At 38.4% G+C, this 16,295-nt stretch overlaps 1 protein-coding gene across 3 annotated transcripts in view; it reads right to left on the reverse strand.

Moving 5' to 3' along the window:
* Nucleotides 1-5,943: 5,943 nt before the first annotated feature.
* LOC111863195 overlaps nucleotides 5,944-16,295 on the reverse strand; it is a 168,621-nt gene continuing 158,269 nt past the window's right edge. For all 3 annotated transcript variants that reach the window (XM_023849279.2, XM_023849278.2, XM_023849280.2), the window contains exons 3-4: nucleotides 11,118-12,854; nucleotides 5,944-7,344 (exon numbers count right to left, since the gene is read on the reverse strand). In XM_023849279.2, coding sequence (XP_023705047.1) covers nucleotides 7,103-7,344; nucleotides 11,118-12,854 — 1,979 coding nt within the window. In that variant the 3' untranslated portion in view covers nucleotides 5,944-7,102. The remainder of the gene's footprint in view (nucleotides 7,345-11,117; nucleotides 12,855-16,295) is intronic.

The following is a 16,295-nucleotide window of genomic DNA, read 5'->3' on the forward strand; positions in this document are numbered from 1 at the left end:
GCTTCTGAAATGACACGAACCGTTTATATCATCTTGATAAGAAATTATTTAGAAATTTTCACTAATTATGTAAGATTTGAGGCTTTCACGGCGGTGACTATGAAGAAAGCAGTCTTCTGGGATTTGGCACCGTGTATAAGTGGTGTTAACCGACGTTTCGGAGGAACGTATCGCCTCCATCTTCAGGGTAGAAGAAAAAGTATAAGAAATCTGCAAGCGACAAGACCGTGAGAACGGTCTGCAGTCTGCTTTTACCGTTCTCACGGTCTTGTCGCTTGCAGATTTCTTATACTTTTTCTTCTACCCTGAAGATGGAGGCGATACGTTCCTCCGAAACGTCGGTTAACACCACTTATACACGGTGCCAAATCCCAGAAGACTGCTTTCTTCTCACTAATTAATTGCGCAGATTGTGTTGTCATCTTCTAATGGTGTTGGCAGCACAGTTCGGCCGGTAATAAAGTTAACATCTTTAACCATGTGAAATAGTTCACAATAACAATGAACAAAACTGTCAAACAATTTATCAGTATTTGTCTCCCGCGAACAGATTGGGTGTTGTAAATATCATAATTCGCAAAGCTTACTTATAATTTTCTTTCTTTTTTCAATTTTACTTTTGACAAACTTTATAAAATGGCGCGTAATGATGCCGCCTCGACCTCTGACCCATCAGCTCGGCTCTGATACTACACAGGCATTTTCCTGGATGGACTGAGGAAAACTGAAAATTTCATTCAGTGTTAAAGAACTTGGAATCCTGTTACACTGTAAACTTCGCATTAATAGTCTCATTAATTATATACTTTTTTTTCACAAGGCCTAAGAACTGAGGGTGTTTGAGAACAGGGTGTTGAGGAGAATATTTGGACTGAAGAGAGATGAAGTGACAGGAGGTTGGAGAAAACTGCATAATGAGGAGCTTCATAACTTGTACTCTTCTCCAAGTATAATTAGAATGATCAAGTCAAGAAGGATGAGGTGGGCAGGGCATGTAGCACGAATGGGGGAGATGAGGAATTCGTATAGGATAGTGGTGGTAAAGCCAGAAGGAAGGAGACCGCTGGGAAGACCAAGGCCTAGTAGGTGGGTGGACAATATTAAAATGGATCTTAGAGACAGGATGGGATGGTATGGATTGGATTGTTATGGCTCAGGATAGGGACCAGTGGAGGGCTCTTGTGAACATGGTAATGAACTTTCGGGTTCCATAAAATGCAGGGAAATTCTTGAGTAGCTGCAGAACTGGCAGCTCCTCCAGAAGGGCTCAGCTCCATGATTAAGTAAGTAAGTAACAAGGTCTAAGAATATTAGGTTTGTTCTGTAACATCATCTTTTACTTTTCGACCATTGACTATCTCACAGTTTTATATAATGCCATAGTCCAGAAGAATTTATGCATGCTTCTGTTGCTTGGAACTCAATCACACTGAATGATTCGTTTAAGCTTGAACAAATTCAAAGAAAATTTGCAGTCTTATAGCATAGTAGATTGTTTTATTGACACTTGCTATAACAGATACGATGATATATTAGTTAGCCTCAATCTTTCAACTCTTCAGTCCAGGTGTCAGTTCCGTGCTGCCTTATTTCTGATAGTGTTTTGTAAACAAATTAACTTGTTCATCCACTGTTAATACTGTTAGTTTACAGGTACCCACTAGGTCTGCCAGGGACTTTTCAAATTTCAATATTTGGCATCACACTAAGGCTACTCCTTCAGCTGAACATGTTGTCTGCAGTCAAATTGATATTTTTAACACAGAGTTTATTTTGTTCAGACTTCTAATGTTAAATATGTCATTTAGTTATTAGTATTATGCCCTTTGTGTACTTTCACATATGTCTGTTCACGTCTTTTGTCCAGGTCACACCATAGCTCAAGTGCTTAGTCGCTGGCTTCCCACCGCAGCAGCCCGGGTTCGAGCCCGGGTCGTGTCAAGTGGGATGTGTGGTGGACAAAGTGGCGCTGGGGCAGGTTTTCTCCGAGTACTTCGGTTTCCCCTTTGTGGATTTTCAATTATGCCTGTTCATAATTTGTTCTTCTTCCTCCAGGTGCTTGCCTGTATCTGGCCTTTCAGCTGTTCTCAAGCATTTCAATAAATAAACTGAATTAAATTATTATTTCTTTATTTTCAACAGTGCCTTCAAGATCAAATTCTGTTGCTCGTCCATTTTCGACACTTTTAATATATATGCACCTGCTAAGTCAGAGAATTTTCAACTTTTAATGTTTGCCATCATTCTAAGATTTGTCCCTCAGCCAGATATGTTTCTGCATCAAAAGTTATCTGCAGATATATTGATAATGTTAACAGAGGAGCTTTTTTAATTGATATTATTAAATCTTTTAGTAACACTTGTAATAGTACTGAAAGTATTTCGTTCATATCCTGACTGTTATATACATTATTTAGTTTTTTATACCATGCTATTTGATATTTCTCTTCTTCTTTATTCATGTCTATTCAATCTTTTGCATTAATGTATATCCCTTTCTTCAGAGCTTGCCTGTATTTGGCTTTTAGCTATTGTCAAGCACTTTAATAAAGGTATTAAACTGAATTAAACAAACAAGAAATTGAGAACTGAGAATTTAGAATTAAGAGTTTTATCCTAAACTTCATATGTAAAGTATTTCCTACACTGCACTGTCTAAGAACATAAAATAAATTACAAGGAGTCTTAAAATTATAAAATAATTATAATCCATATAAAATTGCATGTGTGTTTAACTTTATATTTCAATTTTCATTTTATGCATCCTGTTGTGTTATAATATACAACTCATAAGATGAGGCACCGACTAAATAATTAACATTAATATTGCTACATCTACATCATGAGCCTCCAATACATTTTTATATATACACAAAATATAGAATATTCCAATTTGTCTGTGGGAACGCAACAAAATAAAATCAACGACTGACTCGAAGACGTAAAACATCTATCGAAGAATTTTATTCTTGATTTATATTATAACTTTTGTTTTATATAATCTAATTTATTGTACTTTTATGTCAAGTATTTATATAATTAATAATACTGTATCCAATTTTACTAGTACTGTGGTTCAGTGGTGCATATTAATTGTGTGGTGGTTGTAATAATGAAGTTGTTTATATTTCAATTTTGTTACAAAATTAATAAGTGTACTCCTCAATAATATTGTCTATATTCAACATTCATGTATGTATAGTATAGTACAGCATAGTATAATATAGCATAGCACAGCAGAGCAGAGCAGAGCACAGAGCATAGTTTAATGCAGTTGAAGACAGCAGAGTAAAGTAGAATAAAACAGCGACCCTACTTCTAGGTGCATGTATGGGCACTTCACTGAATTGTACAAGTTTCTATAAAAAAACAACTGCAGCAAAATGTGTACTTTCTTTACTCTCATCTTACTGTACTGTATTCTTACTCTCTTCTCTCTTCTCTGGTTCCTAGACAATCAGAACCAGTCTAGCTCTAAATCTGCCACCAAATTCTTATGTGAACCACAATGAATTTTAAGGGTCCTCAATAGATGACTCATTATGGAGTGTCATACCACAAAATAAAGTATGCCACAAAATTTGGAAAGTTTTTCCAAATAGATAAGTGGTGGTCAGAAATATATGTATATTCATGTGAATATCTTATGGCATAAGCACTTCCACCATTTCAGAATATTTCATTTTAGGAGAAACCCAGGGATAGTATGGCTGTTTTTGTTAGTCTGCTTATAAATGATTTAACACGTGAGAAGAAAAATATGATACTAAGCATTCCATAATACAGATATGCAACTATAATTTTCATTTGTAATATTACCTTTATTCTAGAACTATCAGAACAATGTTTGCAACAATGAGTGATATTGTTTGCAATCTAAAAAAGTGAAACTTACTACAGGTCACAGTGGTTGCTGCTTTATTGTCACACACATTCAGAAAAATGAGAAATGCTCATATTTATTTTGGACGAAAAATAACTTGTAAATGCAAGGTCATAGAAGGGCATTAATACTGAATTAATTTAGAAAAACAAATTGAGATGGCATATTTCCCAAGATGAGGTCATGGAAGTTAGCAGTTAGTTTGTCTTCTTCTGTTCACTCAACACATCTCTTGCTCCCAGTCCTCACAGGGTATTGTTCACATTTTGGCAACTAACTATAATAATATAATAGAAAAAGAACTTTCATCTTTCTAACAGTATGCTTATAAAAAGAAATTCAGTGCTTCCATCCACACTTCTGGAATTCAAGCTGCATTCAATGCTAAACATAACTGTATAATTTAGTGTAATGTGTACTTCTCAAAAGTTGATGTTCTGTGATAAACATAATCATTTCATCAACCATGATCTTCATTTCTGTTACTTTCAGACAAAAAAACTGGCAATGCCCCAACAATAATTAAAAGCATTATTATTTGCATGAATGATTACAGATATTTATATTTTTATTTTCAACAAAAGAGAATGCTTCACATAATCTCACATGACTGGGTGATACAAGCAGTATATCTGCTGCTTTGTCAAGATAATTTCAACCCAAATTTAATTTAAAATAAATATAGGGATAGAATGCCTTCTAATTATTGAGAATGATAAATTTAAAGGCCCCCTAGTTAATCCTAAGATAACAAAATATTGTCTGCAGAAACACTTTATTTTACTCCTTACACACAGGTATGAATTCAAGCAATGGAAATAATTCAAATTTGTTACTAGAAGCAAATTAGGAGAGTCATGGAAGGATGACAGTCTCATGGGTAATGCTTGGAATAAAATGTGTATGAGAAGGAAGGTGACGTGTGAGAAACAATGAGCAACAGCATGTCATGTTAACATCAACTGAAAGGAAAGGTAAGAAGTCTTGTTCACACTGATGTAGAACTAATCTTTCACTACCTTTTTCTCAAATTACAATTTCCACGTAACTGTATGCTGTAAAAATATCGATCATGCAGTGTTTCCATGTCCCTGCAGACTGTGATATGGCATGGCCTTTGCTAGTCTTTTGTTCCTGTACAACAAATACTGGACTATTCAAGAATGTCAATGTGAGATGGATAAGTGAAAAGTCAGCTAAAAAGGATATTTCATTTATATTCTCCCATTTGCACATCTATCTGTCTGTCTGTCATGGATGTAATGGAACTCTCCAAGAATAAACAGGGTTGTTTTATATGTCCATTTGTATACAATCTGTGTTCTCCTGTAATGAAATTAGTAAATCATATTACTACTACAAATGCAAAATAAGTTTAACATTTGTTATGTAGTAGAAAAAACTACTAAGATGTGAGTATTTTGATGGAATTTGTAAACAGGTAGTCTGTGTGAAGATTATTAAATTGGATAGGCAATGCAATAAAATATTCCACTTGTACGTCATACAGGAGGTGTTAGAAAAATAACACAAACTGAATAATTTCATTTGTAAATATTGAGTGACCTGAAGAAATAAACTACTGTATCTACAATGATGACAGAATTCGTAAGATACAAGTATGGCACTGGGTAACTGCACAGATCTTACTGTGTGTGAATTTCATTCAGTGATAATCACTGCATGACTTTCTCAAAGGCTTTATTAATAATATCCTTACATTTCACATGTCAGCCATCTTGTATTTAAAATTATGTTCTCATTTTAACTTGAAAATGTGTTTTCTTTTCCAAGTAGTCTGTGGCAATGTGGAACACAAATTGAGATGTGTATTTCATTTGAAGAAAACTAATTTACCTTATGCTGTGTTTGTAACTATGTTCAAATAATGATATAGAGCTGAGGAAAGTAATGCTCTCAGCAAATTGGCAACAGACAGCTTTCACTCTGTGGATGAGCAGTCCATATGACTGTTTCAAACATAATAGTATGGGAGTCTTTGGTTGTGCAGTAATCTGACTGTAAGTCTAATTAAGATAAGAAAAAATATTTAAAACAAGTATATACAGTAACTTGTATTTTGATTCCATTCCCATTACATTCTGTACAGAAATAGTGGTGACAAGAATACTACAAAATACTGTTACAATAATTGATAGTGCTATGAGTACGATTCCTAATTGATATGTATTCATACTTATATTCTAAAGTAGGACTGGGAAAACTTGGGCATCTCAGTCAAAAAATCACAAACTCTCATAAAGATAGATATGAACCCTTTACAGTTCTTTACAATTATATTTAAGTCATAAATCACTTATGATAAAATTACAAACCAAAGTTTTCCCATTCCAGTGTGAAAGCTCATATTCACCACCAAGGTCATTTTAAATAATAATAATGTCACATGCTGAACCCGTTTCATTTCTGCTTTTCTTTGCCTATTCCACCATTTTATATGCTTCAGAGTGGTTAAGAAAATGGTTACATTACTCCTCAGTACCATATTTCATAACACTTCAATCTGTAGGTATTTTATTCTCTCCATGTGAAGAATACCATAATTTTAACTGTAAGCATCTGTCAAATAATCTTTTTAACTACCATAAAACTGTTCTTGAAGGGCAGAAGAATAGCAACAAAATTCATCTCTTCCATAATCTGTAACCATATTGACAATTATGACCACAAAATCTTTTGGAAATAAACATTTCCCAAGGTATATGAATTAGTGCAATACTGGTAATCAAGTATATAGTTACAGAACAAAGGCATACTAAATGTGAATTTTTGAAAGGGTGTCAATACTTTGATGACTAATGACAACAAACATAACACTGACTCCTGACACCTTATTCTAAGGACAAGAGGAGAGCCAAAAAGCCGTAATGCAGATGCTGTTCCTTCAAATTCAACTGTCAGTGATAACATTTTTATGAATATAACAAGATTCTAATATTAGATATCTTTGGCTGAACTATAAAGGCCCTTGATACTCTAAAATAAGTCACAGCTTGTCAACTTGTTTATTTTGCATGAAATCCATTAAGGAATACAAGGTTATTAAATATATTATATATATTATATATCCTGATGAAGTGACAGTATATCTAAAGGAAGGCAAAATGTGAACTGTAAGCTACATTCCCAACACGATACCTGGGAAGGTGTTAAAACCAATATAACCGTCAAAACTCCTTAGATAATAATCAAATGACATCACACCTGCAGGCAATGTGAACTACGGCTGTCTCCTCTGAGGATGATCTTCATCATCTGATGATGGGCCAAATCTGTCTCTTTCCTATCAGATGAGAGAGTACTTTCTCCAGATTCTTTCACTCCAGAATCCATAAGTTCTACATAGCCACTTTCATCACTCTCCTCCTCTTCCTCATGTTGCCCTGGGGTTTCCATCGCATCATCTTCCTCTGACAGCGAGTCAAGCTCAGAGACCTCACCTAAGAACAAGTGAAAAACCATAATGAGGCTACATAAATAATAATTGTTCTAGTGCATACTGAAATGTAATTTAGGCAAGCCAGAAAATATAAACATGCATCGGACTCAAGTGCACTGTATCATTTTCTTCAGGTCAAAAATGAATGACTGCATTCAGGTAATTATGACATATCTCTGCAGATATTGTAATGTATGCCAAATCTACATCTAAATCAGTTCTGTATATAAATTTTGCAAATGCAATGACACCTTCTGGGGCAAACAGAATGTCAATGTGGAGAAAACAATCTACGTTCCAGACACTGCTTTTGTCTTCATCATCAGAGGTCAAAGTGCCAAGTGATACAAATTTGGAGTCCAGCCCTTGCAGAACAGGAACACACCTACCAGAGACCAGTGTGTGGAGGCAAGTGGTCGTCCATCTCATAACAGACCATGCTCAATGTGCTTAACTTGGAAGCAGTTGTGTTTGACAATAAGCAATCACTCATTTTGCTCTGGATCATGTGGAATGTTGTTAAACTCAAACATCAAATGGACTTAATTCCTTCAAGTACATTAAACAGAGGGGTCCATGACTGGCTTAAAATCAGTCCCTCTACTTTGATTTCTGCTCTCCTGTTGGCCAGTGCCTGGAAAACAAATACTTGGCTCCAAAACGTCTATGTATACACATTCATGTTTGTATATATATATATTCATCATTTTGTGTAATTCATGGCATGACAAGGCAGTCTTGGAATCGTTATATTTTTTACTTTCTGTCAATGATATTGATCCCTTGAGAAGACTTCACTGCATGAACCAGTTCGCCTATAACTTATCACTGAAACTGTAAACCATCAATATGATCATGCTCTGAGATTAGCAGATTCAATTTAAACATAGAAAATATTGATATCATCCCACAAACATATTTTACAAAAATATTTACTGTTTCTCATGGACAAGAAGATTTGTAATTATTTTGTTACCAGCTCTACTTGGGTAGTTCAGTAGTGGTCCTGAAATCGTAACGTCAAAATTATGAACGTGAAAAGGGCAAAATTAAAAGTAATCTAATAATTATTACAGGCACTGATAACGTTTCTCTTTACAGTAATACTATACTGTACTGAAGATATGTTTCAGTTCTAGAAATCAATGCATGTACTGCTACTAGATTTTATATGTAAATTCCAATAACTTTTCAATACCTATGCATTTTTATATACTTAATACTTTACAAAATGCATTATATGGTTTCAAATTCCTACATTCAATCACAGATATTCCAGTATCATGTAAGGTATTTCCTGTGAATTATCTTCACCATGTTGGACTTGGTACATCAACTTCAATATTCCAATGTCAATTCATTCTGTGGAGAATGACCGCTAAACTGCATGAACAGGATGAATTATAAACAAAAGATGAAGTCTACTTTACCGATCTCAATATAACATTCATTAATTCTCTTCTTTGTTAAAAAATTAGCCCAAAAGGGTGTGCTTAGCTAAAAAATACTGTGCCATAAAGGCATATGGAGGAGTGGATGTACAGATCAATGTTTCTTGACCTCGGCACTAGTTGGGGGTGAGTGGTCAGCTTCACGCCCCGGCCGCTTTACCCCCGGTAACCATTTTTAATAGGAGCCTGGGTGGGCCCCATAGCTAGTCTGGACGACATGTATACGAGAAAATTCTTGCCCCTATTCAAAATCTGAACCCTCGGCTGTCCAGCCCATAGCCAGTCGCTATACTGACTGTACTATCCCGGCTCACAGCATTGGCTTTATGCACTGTATCTTGGAGCCATGATATAGCTCAGGAGGTTAGAAGCTGGTTTCTCTTCCTAGATCCTCGGGTTTAACTCCACATGACTTAAAATGTGAGATTCATGTTGGATGAAGTGGTACTGGGACAAGTTTCCCTCTGAATTTCTTCAGTTTTCCCTTGCAAATAATCATTCTACCATTGCTTCATATAAGGAAGAGTCAGTAAATAGGTTACAAATGGAAGTAAAACAGCGGTAATGGACGTAATAGGTTTTCTGTGTGTATCACTTGGCAGCCAACTTTAGCGGATAGAGGGTGTCGCGAAGTCAGCGCAACGAATCCCCACGGTCGTTAATTTTGGTTAAGTAGCTCCTCAGTTATCCTCACAAGGCTGAGCGGACCCCGTTCCAGAACGACCACTTCTCAGAAAATATGGTAGCGCCGGGAATCGAACCCGGACCTCTGGATCTGTAGGCAGGAACTCTGACCACTAGACCACACAGGCGGTCTCTCACTTGGCCGACAAGCGGCGGTAGCTCGGTCGGTATAGTTAGCTTGTGGACTATAGCCACGGAATTTTTTTCTGTTTATCACTAGGCAGCAGCACATTCCAGTTACATGATAGTTTAGGTAGTAGACGCGCATGCACATGTTCAGAGGTCGGTTTCGGTAGTCAAAATGACGACCGTGCTTGAGTAGTACACTCCTGAAGACCAGCGTTTTGTTGTGCGTTTTATGTTGGCAAGAGGACTCAATGCAAAGGATATTCATAAAGAAATATTTCTTGTTTGCAACGGGAAGCGTTTGTCGCTTAAAGAGATTCACAACTGGGTCGAGAAGTTCTCTCAAGGACGTCTGAAAGACGCAGATGATGTCCGACCGGGTCGCCCTGCTGAGATTGCGACAGAAGGAACTGTGAAGCAGGCGGAAGAGTTGATTCGAGCAGACAGGAAAACCATACAGTCTAGCAACTGCACTAGGGTGTTCCCGTCGTTTAGCATGCAGCATACCGCATGATCGGTGAAGTTCCAGAATGAGTGCGCACGGTGGGTGCCCAGAGAACTGAAGGAGAAATATCGAGAAAAATTAACGGCATGGGTCTGTCCTTGGCACATCTCTTACGGTATGCAGATGAAGGAGAAGATATGCTTAACAGGACTGTTACTGGAGACGAATCATAGGTGCATAACTACCAACCAGAATCAAAGCGTCTTTCAATGCAATGGAAACTTGTCATTTCGGAAGCTACACAACGAGAAGTATTCGTCAGTGTAATACGGACTATGACTGACAAATGAAAGACCGGACCTCTCGTCAGAGAGGGCGTCCCAAATGAACAGGACAGTAACTTTCATATAAGAAAAAAATAAAAATAAAAAAATCCGGTCATGAGCCCCAGCCGGGGCTCGACACCAAGACAGACAGACTGACGGTCCATCAGTCGCAATGTGACTTGGAGTAACGAGTCAGTGCAGTCTAGCATTCGCCGGAGTGAGTTGAAGTCCATTGTTATTGAGTTGTATCGAGTGAATGGCAGTGACTCCAGCAGGAGAAGCAAGTGTGATACTGCAGATGGCAGTAGTTGTGAAATTGTGAATTGTGTAATTGTAAGAGCGAGTGGAATAAATTCGCTTGATCCAGGACGGCGTGAAGTTATTTGTCGCGTGACACACACCAAACACGTGACAATATATATACTTGCTTACCATATTCTGTTGAACTATATTTGTGCAGTTCTATCCATTTACCCACTTTTTTGCATATTAGACTGAATGCCTTTTTTCTCTCATTTTAAAACGTCTTCCATTATTTTTAACATAACAACTAGTTTAAATGAACAGGTTGTGTTCATATTTAATTTCAAAAAAGTACCTTTGCCATTTTCAGTCACTTAAGTCTAGTGAAATATCATAAAAATATATGACTCAGACTTTTGTGGGAAATAATCTTAAAATTAAAACTATCAAATGGTATAAATTTCTCCGCTAAAATTATGAATAGAATCATCATTCTTACCCCCATTGGCATAAACAAGCGCTGAAGGTGGAGGAAAAGTCGCCGATCGCCTCAACTGAGCCGACAGCTGATCCAAATTGGAGGCAGCAGATTCACCTGTGGGATGCAGATGAACCTCCACTTCATCTTCAGTAGTCTGAATTTCTGAGTCCTCATATATGTAAGAGACAAGAGGCGTAAGATCCGAAGAAACACGAGATGAGTTGTCAGAACTACAACTTGCACTGCTAGAAATGCTTTGTAAACTGTTCGATCCTTCATCACTTTCAAATTCCCTCTGACTGTTCCTAATTCCTTCTTGATTCACTCCTCCCGATATTGGGATACATCGTCGGACATCACCATCTTTACAGGAACCAATAACCAATAATCTCTCGGTGTGATAATTACTTACATTTCTTCTCCAACTATCACCATCCTCACTTGTACTCCTAGTCTCTAAATTCGAGACCACATTTCTCTTGAATTCATGTCCTGATCCTCTGAACCTTGGCAAACCATGACTGGATGCTGTTTCCCTATCACTGACGTGTTCTGGATTGTTTTCAAACCTGTACACTGACAAACTATTTCCTTCTAAATTACCCGACTCATTATCACCCATTGTAACACTAGTCAGTCGGCTACATTTATCAAATGACATGTCATTCACCTCTTTCTCAACTACACCCCTCTCCTTCATTGTCCCTCGAGTTGCCGGACTATCACTTTGCTCTCTATCATCACTGTTATCATGGCGCCTCACTGTCCTCAATGTCCCTCGAGATGTCGGACTATCACTTTGATCTCTTTCATCACTGTTATCATGGCGCCTCACTGTCCTCAATGTCCCTCGAAATGTCGGACTATCACTTTGCTCTCTTTCATCACTGTTATCATGGCGCCTCAATGTCCCTCGAGATGTCGGACTATCACTTTGCTCTCTTTCATCACTGTTATCATGGAGCCTCAATGTCCTCAATGTCCCTCGAGTTGCCGGACTATCGCTTTGCTCTCTTTCATCACTGTTATCATGGCGCCTCACTGTCCCTCGAGATGTCGGACTATCACTTTGTTCTCTTTCATCATTATTATCATTGCACCTCTGAGTCATATTCTCAGTTCCCTTTGGATGGTCCTGATACTTTTCCTCGCCAGGCACTTCTTCTAACCTAATGAGAACACTGGCGTCTTTGTACAGTCTATTAACATGGTCTCTTGGTAGATCTGTATATTCTTCTTCTCCTTCTTCAATACTTTCTTCGATTACCATCAATTTAGGAGCTGATTTTGATCTTTCAAGTGGAGGTCTATAGTTATGAGAGCCTGTTGATAGAAGAATCTTCCTCCGTGGTAAGGAAGGGTTCTCGTAAACAGAATTTGCAAGAGACAGTCGAGCATTCTGTCGACACACTTTGTCACGTTTGAACTCTGAAAGTGATTGAGCTAGTTTGGCCTTTAGCTGAGATGCCATACGTCTAGCTACGGCCTCTTTAGAGCACAACACAGCATGACATCGAAGTTCTTGTTTCAGCTTCCGCCCTTCGTGGCGGTACACCCAACAGAAAATTCGTGGGAAGGAGGCCGGGGCTGCACAGTACGTGATGCGATGACTCCAGTACTCTGTAAGACCGTGTTCCTTTGTGACGGCCTTGAGGCCCGCCTGGGTCACGGTCACCTTCATTTGCACGTCCGGCTTGGAACTGCCAGTGTAATTCTTCCACAGAGTTGACAGCGGCTTCTCCACACAGCCTTCACCTGCAACCAGACCATTGTGTTTCTGTTAGCAATTAACACATGTTCGAATAATATTTGTTTAAAAGCCTCTGTCCATAGAGCATTCACTTACAGAAATTACTAGCTAAACCCCGGTATAAAACAACTGCGATATATGTAATGAAAAAAATTAACTCCATGGTTTTAGTTCACAAGCGAACTATACCGACCGAGCGACCGCCACTTGTCGGCGAAGTTAGTGCCAACTTTTAGCGGATAGAGGGCGTCGCGTGGTCAGCGGAACGAATCCTCACGGCCGTTAATTTCGATTCTCTAGACCGGAGCCGCTATTTCCTTAAAACAGCTCCTCAATTATCCTCACGAGCATGAGTGAACCCCGTTTCAGGCCCACTATTTCTCAGAAAATCTGGTAACGCCGGGAATCGAACCCGGACCTGTAGATCTGTTGCCAGGAACTCTCACCACTTGACCACACAGGCGGTCCGATATACGAGTATGTAATACTGAAACAAAAAAACGTACGATTTCCTTTGGTATTTACTTATAGTTCCTTCAGTGCTAAATGTTCAACAATTTCAGGAATATTAGAAATATCCGAATTCTTACTGCAAAAGTCAAGCTGTTTTTCTTCAAATCTGAAAAAATAAGGAACACAAATAAATAATACCGCAGTAAGTTACTTCGATTCCTGGCAAGGTACAATTTCTCTCTTCCTTGCCCCTCCAAAACTGGCACGGACTCAGCCAACTTCCTATCAAATAGAACCGGTTCTTAGCTCGGGAGTAAAGTAGTCGGTGCATAGATTTTTATGTACACACTCATCTGCTTCATGGCGTGACGCGTAAGCTCTGGGACTAGTTTACTCTCACGTAGGCCGCACACCGGCATGCGTCAAGACATATAACAGTCAAGATACGATGTCTGCGACATGACGCAAAGAAAGGAGCACAGTTGAAATGAATGAGATTATGAAAACCCCCGCACACCGGTCTGTGTCATGATGCTCTCGAATCACGAATGAAGCAAGATTGCGTCTTTTGTCTCGTGTCTTGATGCTTGTCTTGACGCAGTTGGTGTGCGGCCGCCCTTACTTAATACCTTACAAAGTAAAATTGTGGTAAGTGGAATGAATAGTCTTTTGACGACAAAGACTACGAGAAACTGCAACAAGTTCCCCCCATCGTAGTACAAGGAACAAACTCTACCTCATTCCAACGTAAGAAATATTCTGTAGTTCAGAATTCTAGGATGTGAAAGTTTTAAATTCTCTCTTTAGTCCGTTCCTCTAAGAGTGGATCCATAGTAATATATCAATACACTTCGGAGAAGCTGCAAGAGGCTCCGAGCCTTCCTCAGTAAAATAATTAAATAAAGAAACATGTGTCAACTCACACAAATTGAACGAAACAATCTTATATTTTCTTATGTAATCACTGATGCATAATTACTTGTTCGGAGCGTCTCGGAAATGCTTCGGACAATCTTGCTCTATTAGCGTGGTTCCAGACTAAAAATAGTTTACTTCTCCTTTCTGGCTATAAATGTCGCTTGTGTTAAGTCATGGCACGTGGCTCTTAACTAGCGAAAATCATAGGCTAAGGAAATTTACTTGTACGTGTAAATTACCAAAGTCTAGAGAAGGTGACCTCACTGCCTAACGTCCGCCTGTCAGATATCAACTCTGTTAGAAAATCTACAAAGATGTTTGTGTAAAAAACGTGTTCTGGCGCAGACCGGTTTCCGATTGAACTTCCAACCTAACAGCAACACAAGCTATTAAGCCTATTCAGGATCTTCACAGAAAAACATAAGCAATGATGTCGCCGGTCTCAGTGGTCGCGCGGTCTTCTCTAGTTTGAACACTAGTATCGTGGGTTGGAATCCCACTCAACGCATGGATGCACGTCTGCACTTTTTCTGTTTTGCTGTCGTCCTGTATAGCTAGCGACCTTCCAAGAAGTCCTGTAAGTTGGTACTAAGATTAATAGCAACGGATTAATTACGAACGCGAACAGTCAAGACGGCCTAATCCGTCAAGAAGAATAAGGCGATGATACCGATGTCTGCTAATTAACGAAACTGCGAAGGCGCTAATGGCAGTGATAGCTGTTATCAAGATGAAGAAGTGTACAAAATGGAAGAAGATAGAAACGAATCTATCAGATACCGTTATAATTTTATTATATTATATTACATATAATATATTTTATATATATTATATTATAATATTACATTGTAATCGAGAACTGTATTGCCGACCACAGTGGCTGCGCGGTCTAAGGCATAAAATGTCTTCGCCCGCTCGAACATTGGGATCGTGGTTTCGAATCCCAATCAAGACATGGATATTTGCATTTGTTCTGTTTGTGTTGTCCTGTTTATATAGTGGCCTTGCGATGGGCTGGTCCTTCGCCTAAGGAGTCCTACCGACAGTCCTAAGATTAGGAAACTGAAGTGAAACGAAGTCACTTAAAAAATATCGTGATAATTAAGACTATTTATAATTAACACTTATCACGTATATGGTACTAAACTCTGCTGTAGGCCCACATGCCCCATCGTAGCCATTGATAAACACTGTCATTTAGCATGTGGCTGTGGGATTCATCCCACGACTTTGCTAACTGAAACTGGTTATGGAATATTTAAACTAAGTACATGTTGCTGTATCGCCACCAGAATGTAAAATCACAACACAAAGACAGCTGATGGATCCTTTGGAAATGTGGCGAAGTTCAGATACTTGGGAATGATAGCAACAAATCAAGATTTGATTTATGAGCAAATTAAGAGCAGATTAAACTTGAGTAATGCTTTCTACCATACAGTTCAGAACATCTTATCTTCTCGTCTGCTGTCTAAAAATATAAGAATTAAATTGTATGAAATTATAATTTGGCCTTTAGTTCTGTGTGAGTCTTTAACATTAAGGGAGGAACATAGACTGAGGGTGCTTGAGAGCAGGGTGCTGAGGAGGATATTTGGACTAAAGAGGGATTGAATGGTAATAGGTTGGAAGAAACTGCATAAAGAGGAGCTTCATAACTTCTACTCTTTGCCAAATATAGTCAGAATGGTAAAATCAAGGACGAGATTGGCAGGGCATGTAGCACGAATGGTGGAGAAGATGAATGCATACAGGATATTAGTGGGAAAGCTATAAGGGAAGAGACCACTAGGTACACCAAGACGTTGGTGTGTGGATAATATAAAAATAGAGAGATAGGATGGTTTGATACGGATTGGATTGATCTGGCTCAGGATAGGGATCAGTGGAGGGCTCTTGTGAACATGGTAATGAACCTTCGGGTTCCATGACATTTGGTAAATTCTTGAGTAACTGACGAATTGGTGGCTTCTCAAGGACTCAACTCCATGAAGTAGGTTAGTAAAATAGCTGAAATTCTTGTCACTTTCTCCTGCACTAACGCGTCCAGCACGGTTCCATCGACTCAGAGCCTC

This window comes from Cryptotermes secundus, unplaced genomic scaffold (assembly GCF_002891405.2).
Source record: "Cryptotermes secundus unplaced genomic scaffold, Csec_1.0 scaffold517, whole genome shotgun sequence".
In the NCBI taxonomy this organism is placed as follows: Eukaryota; Metazoa; Arthropoda; class Insecta; order Blattodea; family Kalotermitidae; genus Cryptotermes; species Cryptotermes secundus.